The following is a 12046-nucleotide window of genomic DNA, read 5'->3' on the forward strand; positions in this document are numbered from 1 at the left end:
GGGGCGCGCGATCGCGCGCTGCTCCTTTGTTTACAACTGTTGTTATGAATGAAGACTGCCTCAAGCAGAGGCAGTCTCCATTCATTTATTTGTCATGTGGTATGATTGGTTATTGGGGACTGGGGTCCCCAATAACCAATCATTGGACTGCAGGGGCTGTGCGGGTGGGTGTGTGCACGCGTGATCGCGCGCACACGGACACAATAACAATGTGCCGGCGGTTTGTTATGAAGACTGCTTCTCTTTGAAGCAGCTTTCATACATCAATCGGGGACTCGAATTGGATTTAGGAACACTCGTTCCTAATGTCCAATTAGTCAACTGCTGTGCGGGCTGGCTAGAGTGTGCGAGCGTGTTGCCCCGCCCACTCCCGGCATGTAAACAGAAACATACGCCTTTCTCCGTCCCTGGGGGAGAAGCAGTGCGCAGAGGGACGGAGAAATTTAGCACTGCGGAGGTAAAGTGGTTAAATACTGAGCATCCCCCATGATGAGATGGACTAGTCAAAAACCTGTCCATTCTGTCAGATTTTTACAAACTACTTTAAGTGACAGCAACATATGAGGAAAGTAATGGCTGGTCACAGCTGCCAGAATAATTTACTGGGGCCAAAAGTAGGAAAAATTGCATTCTTATGTACAGTCATTTTTTCATAGTGTGTCACAAGTCCCCTGTGTTGTGTCACAGTTTTTCAGTGGCATCCAAAGTTTGTCCCAACCTTCCCGACATGACCAGGTGACCAATTGACATCTTTTTGAGTGTTCCTCTCCTCTCTTCCTAAAGGGAATGGAACAACACTCTCAACACACTAAATGTAATTTGCCTTCTTAAAGGGAACCTGCAGTGATTGGTATATAATGGCTGCTATATATATATATTTCCTTTTAAACAATACCAGTTGCCTGGCATCCTGCTGATCATTCTGGTCATTAGTGTCTGAATCACATACCTGAAACAAGCATGCAGCCTATCTTGTCAGATTTTTGTTAAAATGCTTGTTCAGGGTCTATGACTATACATGCTTGTTCAGGGTCTATGACTATACATGCTTGTTCAGGGTCTATGACTATACATGCTTGTTCAGGGTCTATGACTATACATGCTTGTTCAGGGTCTATGACTATACATGCTTGTTCAGGGTCTATGACTATACATGCTTGTTCAGGGTCTATGACTATACATGCTTGTTCAGGGTCTATGGCTAAAAGTATTATGCCTGGTATACACCATGCAATTTCTCATCAGATAGACGGTTCAAAACGATTATTGCCGACAGGTCCGATTTTATATACGATTGTTTTACTGATTGGTTTTCCAATCACTTCTATACAAAAAAATCGGTCAGAAAAAATGATCGAAAATCAGATTGGACCTATTGGAAATAATAGATTCCACCCTTCTATCTGATAGGAAATTGCATTGTGATTACCATGTATTAGAGGCAGAGGATCAGCATTAAATACTGTAATGGCTGGATAGTGTAATGGTTAAGGGCGCTGCCTCTGACACAGGAGACCTGGGTTAAAATCTCGGCTCTGCCTGTCCAGTAAGCCAGCACCTATTTCAGTAAGGAGTTTCTTGGGCAAGACTCCCTAACACTGCTACTGCCTACTGAGTGCGCTCTAGTGGCTGCCTAGCAAGCGCTTTGAGTCCGTCAGGAGAAAGGCGCTATACAAATACTGCAATTATTAAATATGTCAGCTTACAAATCCCTCTCAGAAGGTGTGAGCAGGGGCGTAGCAATAGGGGGTGCAGGGATTGCGACCGCATCGGGGCCCTCCCTCAACTTCAGTATTAGCTCTCTATTGGTCCTGCGCTCATAATAATCACTTCTATATATACTTTGAATAGCGGTAATCATTAACAAACTGTTCCCCATCCCCTTCTTGCACCTCTGACACTGTAGTTGCCATTGGCAGGTTTTGGTGCACCGTATCAATTGTTATGTATAGAGTGCTTGAGGGGCCCCAATGTAAAACTTGCATAGGGCCCACAGCTCCTTAGCTACGCCACTGGGTGTGAGTTAGGGTTATAAGTTAGGGTCAGGCATTGTTCAGGAGGGTCCGTTTTAAAGGAAACCTGAGGCAGGGTGAAAAAGAACTTTTACTCATCTGGAGCTTTTTCCAGCCCTTTGTAATCTTGAAGGTCTCTTGGTATCCTCCTGGTGCCCTCCGTTGATCCACTGTCAGCCCTGGTATAGCGAGTTGTCTGGGGTGCGGACTACTACACATTTGCTGACTCAGCAGCACACCGCCACAAATGGGAGCATTCTGCACATGCGTAGTTATGAATCTTGCCAAACTACACATGCACAAAATGCTCCCGCCCACAGGAGCGCAATTAAGGGAAGTGTCCTGGTTGGGCATGTGCAGTTGTGTGTGGCACAGCCGGCCTGTGAACTTTACCAGGACTGAAAGTGGATCAGCAGAGGGGACTGGGAGCACAGTGAGAGACCTTCAAGACTACAAGGAGCTGGAAGAAGCTCCAGAAAGTAAAATACAACTTTTTCACCCTGCTTCCTTTAAGGGATAAGTGTGTGGGAAGGTTTGTATTTAGGTTAGGGTCCCACAGCAGTTGCTGTGGCTATTACTACTCTGATTGCATGGCTGTATGTTTAATTTCTGTTTTCGTTAATAGTAGTATGGCTGGAGTATATACAATCCCATTTACTATAAGAAATTCCAACCTAATTTTGATTTCTTTTTATATTTGATTTTAAGGATTTTAGCATTATTGGTGATTGTTTTCAAATGTATACAATTCATATTGTTAGTATTGCAAAACAGAAATAGAGTAGTGTAGCGGCCTCTTAAAGCCTGAAGACTCAAGGTTAGCACATTTCATGCCTGATAGCTGAAGTCTGTGAACGCAGAAGAATTTTGGGTGTGAACTTCTGAACAATTGTTCTGTGAATCCTACTCTGTTGACATCAGCATTAAACTGTCTTCCTCCCTGCATTCCATGTGATCATGCTAAATCAATATGTAGATTAAGTTTGTAGATGAACACAATTAATGCTATAAGAGCCCTTGATAATATTATGACAGTGGGAAAGGGAATATTTACATTTCAGATAATGTATCTCTGTAGCCCTTACCTTCAGATTCTAACTGTTTCAGTTGCTGGGAGGTGTGAAGAAAATAGGATCTAAGCAAAATAAATGCGATGATCACAGGTACTGTCGCCAAAAAGATGTACGGTTCCATTATTGAGACCACAGTAATCGCACCAATCACGATAAGGATCAACTAGGGACATAATAATAATAAGCAATTAAAAACACTACCATGTTGTACAGTACTTTTTTCAGGAGCTGAATTTGGAACAGTACATTACAAGTGTAAAGTATATTTTGATCATTCACAGGTGAGTTAAAGGGTACCAGAGATGTACTCTAGCTGAAATAAAGAAAAAGAAGTTATACATACATGGGGCTTCCTTCAGCCCCATACGCGCTGATCAATCCCACACCGCCATCCACTGCTGCCCGCATCTACGAGAACCGGCTCCCGTCGCTGACATCATCGGAGCCAGCTACGCAGGAGAAGTGCGCCCTCTATGTATCTCTCCATACACTGCTGCAGAGATATGCAAAGAGGGCACTTCTGCTACGCTTAGACTGGCTCCGACTGACGGAACAGCGGGGAGCCAGTTCTCATAGCTGCGGGCAGAGGAGGACGGCGGCGTGGGATCGATCAGCGCGTAAGGGGCTGGAGGAAGCTCCAGGTATGTATAAAACCTTTATTTTTTCAGGTCTGGTTCCCTTTAATAGTAATATAGAGTAACTCTGAAATAAATGAGTGAGCATAGAATACTCCATGAAGCATTTCTTGGAAGGAGATCCGCTCAGTGGTCAAGATCAGACCTCACTGACTTCCATATGAAAAGCCATCACTGTGAGGCTTGGTTCACACTTGAGCCAAAAATGCACTGATTTATGGATCAGAGATAAGCAGAGGAATGGACACTCAATCAGATCCTGTGTTAAGTATAGGAACTGTTTACATTTGTAAGTTTAACAGATCCATTTGAATCCGCTTGTTCCGGTACACCTAGCGCAAGACAAAGTGCCAACCTAAGCGGATGCATTTCCCTTAGAATCTTATCGTGGAAATGTATCTGTTCAAGAATCTACAAGGAGCAGGTCTTTCTATGTCACTCTGACTGGGCTTTGGCAATCCAGCCCCCGTGTTGCCCGAGTCTGCTGGCCATACACTGGTCGATTATAGGACGATTGATTATAGGACGATTCTTAGAATTGATTGAAAATAAATGAATCAATAGAACATGAATCAACTTTTTGCCCGGACACTAGGGTCGTTTTTTGTTCCATTTTTGCACCTTTAAATCGATCGGAGGCTATATTCAATCACAAAGTACGGTAAGCACCCTGATGAATCAGACCAAGTAAAGGTCAATTGAATACATAATAAAAAGCTCTCGAGTCTTGTTCCATCGATTTAAACAACCCAACATATTCAATCGATTCCTTTTATCTGAGTATCGGCCGATAAGAATCAATTCTACATCAAAATGACAACTTGATTCTTGATCCATTTGATTAATTTATCAGTTAAAATAATCGATCGAAGTAAAAAATTGACCAGTGTATGGCCACCTTAACTCGGTGTTGGCTATGCATACATTGTAGATGATTTATAAAGACAGGTACAAAGTAGTTGGAAAGTGGAGCAATTTCACACAATGTCCAATCAGGTTTTATTAACCACCCTGGCGTTCTATTAAGATCGCCAGGCAGGCTGCGGGAGGGGTTTTTTTTAATAAAAAAAAAACTATTTCATGCAGCCAACTGAAAGTTGGCTGCATGAAAGCCCACTAGAGGGCGCTCCGGAGGCGTTCTTCCGATCGCCTCCGGCGCCCAGAATAAACAAGGAAGGCCGCAATGAGCGGCCTTCCTTGTTTTGCTTACATCGTCGCCATAGCGACGAGCGGAGTGACGTCATGGACGTCAGCCGACGTCCTGACGTCAGCCGCCTCCGATCCAGCCCTTAGCGCTGGCCGGAACTTTTTGTTCCGGCTACGCTGGGCTCAGGCGGCTGGGGGGACCCTCTTTCGCCGCTGCTCGCGGCGGATCGCCGCAGAGCGGCGGCGATCAGGCAGCACACGCGGCTGGCAAAGTGCCGGCTGCGTGTGCTGCTTTTTATTTCAGCCAAATCGGCCCAGCAGGGCCTGAGCGGCAGGCTCCGGCGGTACTGGACGAGCTGAGCTCGTCCAGACCGCCCAGCAGGTTAAGTAAAACAAGCATTGTGATTGGTTGCTCTGGGCAACTGCTCCACTCTTGCTCCAGCTTTCTTTATACTGTACCTATCTTGATACGTCATTGTAAGTGATTTATACCTGTCAGCAGATGATAATGTAGCAGCAGTTCTCTTGATAAGCATGAAGATGCCTCTTGTATGTAGTTGGTCAGTCAACTAATGAGCTTTCAACACACAGATATAAGCATAATGCTAGGTACACACCACACAATTTTCTGGCAGATTTACCTGCCAGATTGATTATTTCCAACATGTCCGATCTGAATGTCGATTGATTTTTTTTTTTGTCCGATTGTTTCTTTAAATAATTTTTTCAATCTTTTTTTTTTTTTATCAATAATTTTTTTATTGAAATAAGAAAATACAAATACAGTAGCGAATTATATAAAACATAGGATACCAGGGGTCGAGTGGGGCGTGGACGGCGTCCACTTACTATTTCCCTAGGGTGGACGCCGTCCATGCTGGCTTGTGTGGAGGGAGCAGCGCAGTGGAAGGAGAGCTGTGAGCAGCGGTGGAGAAGGGGGCTATCTCCCCCCCTTCTCTCACCTCGGGGCTCTCCTTCCCTCGCTCTCCCCTCCACAAGTAATGTGCAGGCAGCTGGCAGCGGGTGGGACTTACCTCTCCATCAGTCTTCTCTGCGCTGCTCCCCTCCTGCTGGGGAGACACCTGGCTACCTATTCTGGCACATATACCCCCTGACTACATATACTGGGGACATATACCCCCTGGCTACATATACTGGGCACATAAACCCCCTGACTACATATACTGGGCACATATACCCCCTGACTACATATACTGGACACATATACCCCCTGACTACATATACTGGACACATATACCCCCTGACTACATATACTGGGAACATATACCCCCTGACTACATATACTGGGCACATATACCCCCTGGCTACATATACTGGGCACATATCCCCCTGACTACATATACTGGGGACATATACCCCCTGACTACATATACTGGGCACATATACCCCCTGACTACATATACTGGGCAAATATACCCCCTGACTACATATACTGGGCACATATACCCCCTGGCTACATATACTGGGCACATATCCCCCTGGCTACATATACTGGGCACATATACCCCTGGCTACATATACTGGGCACGTATACCCCTGGCTACATATACTGGGCACGTATACCCCTGGCTACATATACTGGGCACGTATATCCCTGGCTACATATACTGGGGACATATACCCCTGGCTACATATACTAGGCACATATACCTCTGGCTACATATACTGGGGACTACTATACTCATGGCTACTTATACTGGTGACACCTATAGACCTGGCTACCTATGCTGGGGGTACCTATTTTGGGGGAACTGCTGTCAGATTATCTGCATTTTTGTGGAACCTCTGTTATGTATTTTGGGGAACTGGCTGCCAGATTATGTGTATGTTAGGGGAACGGCTGCTGCCAGATTACGTGTATTTTGGGGAACAGCTGCCAGATTATGTGTATGTTACAGGAACGGCTGCTGCCAGATTATGCGTATTTTGGGGAAATGCTGCCAGATTGTGTATGTTTGGGGGACCACTGCTGCCAGATTATATGTATTTTGGGTGTTCCGCTGCCAGGTTTCGCATATTTTGCGGAACTGCTTCAAAATTGTGTATGTTGGGGGAACTGCTGCTGCCACATTATCTATTTTGGGGGAACCACTGCCATATTTTCTGTATTTTGGAGGAACTTCTACCAGATTATGTGTCTTTTTGGTGAAATGCTGTCAGATTACATCTATTTTGGGGGGATACACTACGGCAGAGCTCAAACTTCCCCGGCAGACCTTTTCCTTTTACATCACTGCTAAGATCACGTATATATTTGGCCCCACCCATGACCACGCCCACAGTATGCTTGACCACGCCCATTTTTTGGCGCGCCGCACGTTTCCTAGGTGAGTCCACTCACTTCTTTCCCCGGGACTAGACCCCTGATAGATACTATTAGAATAGCAAGCAGGATGAATACAATTATCTTCACAATGAACGCGAGTTATACAGGGGACAGGTTCTCAAGCCATAGCGACATGGTTCACCCTGTAGATCCAATAGGCTCGCTAATCCATGTATAATGACGAACATGAAACATATAATATGGCAGGACTTCCATATTAGAAAGAAATGTACAAAAACAAACAACACAAACGTATAACCGACCAAATAGTTAGATTACTAACACAAGCCAACAGATACTAAAATATCATAGTGAACACATCCCAAACCATCCAAGCGGATCAAAAGGTATTCCATAAACAGAAAATGATGGGGGCTTACGATATCATGACTGGAGCCACAATGTCATATCCCAGTCCTCCCATGGACCCCACAGCTCCCCATGTGCCTCGATATTATCATGGCTTCTGGCCGTTAGATCTTCCAATCGCCTAACATCATTAATTTTATCTATTAATATTGTTTTACTAGGAATCGTTGTGGATTTCCAAAATTGGGCAATTAACCTCTTTGCTGCAGATAATCTATGTAATATAAGTTTTCCACCGCTTACAAGGGAAATTCTTAACAGGAAGGCCTAGAAGTGCATTGAGCGGATGCAGGTCTACATGGATTTCAAAAATTTCTGAAATGAGTAATGAAACAGTCTCCCAAAAAGGTTTAATTAGAGGACAGTCCCAGAAGATATGCATCAGCGAATCCACCTTATCTTTACACCTCCAACAAGTTGGCGAGGTATTTGGGAACCAACGGTGTAATTTCTCTGGAGTCCTATACCAGAGCATAAGAGTTTTTCTTTGTGGACTGAGCATTGCGTGGATTTTGCGATAGACTGCCAGGTCTTGGGCCACATTGGAGCTGTGATAGCCATAGAGAGGGCCCGAGACCAATATTCCATGTACCTGTGGGAGGGTAAAGTATCTGCTGGAAAAGCACAGAGAATTTTATAAATAGGGGAAATTAAGTGTGCCTGCGTCGGGCCATTATTGCATAGACTTTCAAACGAGGTAGGTGAGGAGGTTGTGATGATCCGCTCAGCTGGCTGCACAGGCAGACAGCTGTTTGTCCATTCCTCTAGTCTGACTTTACCTCTGTAACGATTGTGGAACTTTCTCCGTGATCAGCGCACAACGCGTGCGCTGACACGGCGGAAACCCTCCACAAGCGTATATTTGAGGACACCCAGGCTAGGTGCTATGCACCCGCAGAGGGCAATTCCCTCCGGCAGATGGCGCTGTGGAGTGCAGGCGAACACAGTCGCTGCACAGCCACAGATGCCAGACGGGAATTGTACAGATCCAGGACAAGGTACGATCAGGCAGGGCTGGATAGCCCACAAGAAACAGAGCAAAGGGACAGAACCAATGTGTGTCCACCAAACTAGTCGCCACCCAGCGACGGTGAACACACAACGGCGGAAATGAAGTGGGAATGCAATCGCAAGAATGGCGATTGCCGACAGAGACACAAGACTGAGCAAAACAGGGAACGAGGGTAGCAAAGGCACTGCAAATAATACAATGAGGAGATACGGAAAATAACAAACGCTAGCTAACCGCGAACACCGCACTCATTCGCAACAGTGCACGCGGTTATGCGCGGTCTCCACGTGATAAGCACAATAGAGACAAGCACGCCTAACTAACCATTAACAGACAAACATGAAACAGAGGACGCGAGCGCTTGCTTAACGGTTACCTCACCGAGCCTCCAGCAAGCGTAACAGACAAGACAGACACACGAAAACAGGGACAAGCGAGAGATAGGATCCACAGCACTAGCGAAAAGTGGCTAGCGCGATCCCAGGAGACAGAACAGAAGGATCCACAGCGCTAGCAAAAAGTGGCTAGCGCGATCCCAGGAGACAGAACAGAAGGATCCACAGCGCTAGCAAAAAGTGGCTAGCGCGATCCCAGGAGACAGAACAGAAGGATCCCCAGCGCTAGCGAAAAGTGGCTAGCGCGATCCCAGGAGACAGAACAGAAGGATCCACAGCGCTAGCGAAAAGTGGCTAGCGCGATCCCAGGAGACAGAACAGAAGGATCCACAGCGCTAGCGAAAAGTGGCTAGCGCGATCCAAAGAGACAGATCAGAAGAGATAGCTGGTAGCAACCGCTGCACCAGCTATACTCCAAGAACAGAGACCAGAACCATTTCCTGTCGACCGCCGTTGGGACAGGACAATGGCAACAGAACAAACGAACAGATAATACAACCTGACTGGGCTAGAAGGGGAGCCTAAAGCAACCCCCAGGAATTAACTATACTAGATAGCAATGGCTGACACTCCAGCAGTGTCCATCAGGAACAGACCATGGAAGGGAAATGACCAGCAAAGCCTTCTGGGAAACATAAAGCTCTTATAGTGCCAGTCATCAAAGAAGGCAGGTAGGGGATTTGCATAACGAATGTATGCAAACTCCCCAGCAAGAGAACAGACCAGAAACTTGCAATGAATTCCCTAAGGATCTAGCATAATGTTTGATTTGATGGAAATTGAAGCATAGGGCAGGAGTTAAAGAGACACTGAAGCGAAAAAATATATATGATATAATGAATTGGTTGTGTACTATGAATAATTAATAGAAGATTAGCAGCAAAGAAAATATTCTCATATTTTTATTTTCAGGTATATAGTGTTTTTTCTAACATTGCATCATTCACTAATATGTGCAGATTACACAACACTCAGCATTCAAAATGATTCTTTCAGAGCAGTCTGTTAACTCTCCTCTGCCAGAGAAAAAGTAAATAGTTAAGGAACAGTTGAGATAATAAAAGTCAGATAACAGCCCTCTCCACGACTTTGAAAGTCGTAGAGATTAATGGCTATTTTGTATAGAGATAACAACTGGAGTTTCTTAACTCTTCCTGTACTGGAAACAATTAGACTGATGTATCTGATCTTAATGTTTTATTTCTTAGCTGTACTACACATACAAATCATAATATCATAATTTTTTTTTCGCTTCAGTGTCTCTTTAAGTTGACCTGTTGGGAGAGCTGCTCTGCAGAGACAAATGTCTTTGAAAAGGGATCTAGCAGGTGCCTAAGTTGAAAGATATTGCCACCTGACCAACCCTTAACTACTAAGGATGATGAGCTATTTGGGATCAATGGATTAAAAATTACATTAACTAAGGACGAGGGGTTAGTAGAAAAGGGGAACTTTGATGAGCAGTAATGCTAAATATTCTTGGTAAAATGGATGGTATGGAGGAGAGGGTTGACCGTGTCAGGGATTCTTGACGACCAAAGGAGAGAACACGGATGAACAGGGGCTAAGCAACGTTTTTCAATTTGCATCCATTTAGAAAATGCGTGCAATTGGGTCCAAGAAATCTCATGTCTCAAGTGGGCAGCTAAATAGTATTTTGTGATGTCAGGAACGCCAAGGCCTCCGTGTTCTCTCCTGGTCAGCATAACCGAGCGTGGGATCCTAGAGGATTTGTTTAACCAAATATAATGGAGGATGTCTTTTTGAAGTGCCGTTAAAGTCGTAAAAGATACTTTTACCGGTAGAGTTTCGAAAAGATATAGTAGTTACGGTAATATAGACATGGATATGCTACAAATTCTACAGAGAAGGGATAATTTGAGGGGAGACCATGTTTTCAATAAACGCCTCACTTCTGCTAACAACGGAGTATAATTAACCGAATAGAGGCTGTTGTAGGTAGAGGTAAGATGTATACCCAAATATTGAATTGAAGATGGGCACCAGCTATATGGAAAAGAAGCTTTTATAATGGAGGCCATTTCTAGAGGGATATTAATCGGGAGTGCCTCTGTCTTAGAGGCATTAACTTTGTATCCAGAGAGGGCCCTAAATTTGACTAGAATCTTATGGAGACGGAAGAGTAGTCAGGGGGTTAGTCAGAGTAAGTAAAATGTCATCTGCAAATAACGATATTTTAAATTGTTTAGAACCCACACAAATTCCCATGACGTCTGGAGATTCTCGAATAGCTGAGGCCAGTGGCTCAATGCATAGGACAAATAGAAGGGGCGATAAAGGACAGCCCTGTCTAGTCCTGTTTTTTTATTTGAAAGGGAACAGAAGCAACCGAGGGCAATTTGATTTGGGCCGTAGGGGCTGAGTATAAAAGGGAGAAAGCTGTTGCAAAAGAACCCGAAACACCCAAATGCTTCAGAAGGGAGAACATGTAAGGCCAACTCAACCTGTCAAAGGCATTTTCTGCTCTAAACGAAGCAGCAAGGCCGGTGTTTTAGTATGGTTCAAAGAATCAATGAGATAAATTGTTCGCTTAGTATTATCCCCAGCTTGTCGAAAGTATGTAAAACCTACTTGATCCTTATCGATTAAATCTGGAAGGATACTAGCGAGCCTAGTCGCCAGAACTTTGATGAACACCTTGTAATCAGTATTAACCACTTGCTGACCGCACACTCATACCGCGCGTCGGCAAAGTGGCAGCTGCAGGACCAGCGACGCAGGCTAATTAATCAGGAAGCAGCCGCTCGCGCGAGCGGCTGCTTCCTGTCAATTCACGGCGGGGGGCTCCGTGAATAGCCTGCGGGCCGCCGAACGTGGCTCGCAGGCTAAATGTAAACACAAGGGGAAATAATCCGCTTTGTTTACATTGTACGGCGCTGCTGCGCAGCAGCGGCGTAAGGCAGATCGGCGATCCCCGGCCAATCAGCGGCCGGGGATTGCCGCCATGTGACAGGGGACAGCCTGTCACTGACTGCACAGGACGGATAGCGTCCTGTGCAGCCCAGATTGCCATGGGGGACAGGGATGAGAGGGAGG

At 45.2% G+C, this 12046-nt stretch overlaps 1 protein-coding gene across 4 annotated transcripts in view; it reads right to left on the minus strand.

Moving 5' to 3' along the window:
* CFTR (CF transmembrane conductance regulator) overlaps positions 1 to 12046 on the minus strand; it is a 210613-nt gene that overhangs the window by 54102 nt on the left and 144465 nt on the right. For all 4 annotated transcript variants that reach the window (XM_068276426.1, XM_068276427.1, XM_068276429.1 and 1 more), the window contains one exon: positions 3098 to 3248. In XM_068276426.1, coding sequence (XP_068132527.1) covers positions 3098 to 3248 — 151 coding nt within the window. The remainder of the gene's footprint in view (positions 1 to 3097; positions 3249 to 12046) is intronic.

This window comes from Hyperolius riggenbachi, chromosome 3, assembly GCF_040937935.1.
Source record: "Hyperolius riggenbachi isolate aHypRig1 chromosome 3, aHypRig1.pri, whole genome shotgun sequence".
Lineage (NCBI taxonomy): Eukaryota > Metazoa > Chordata > Amphibia > Anura > Hyperoliidae > Hyperolius > Hyperolius riggenbachi.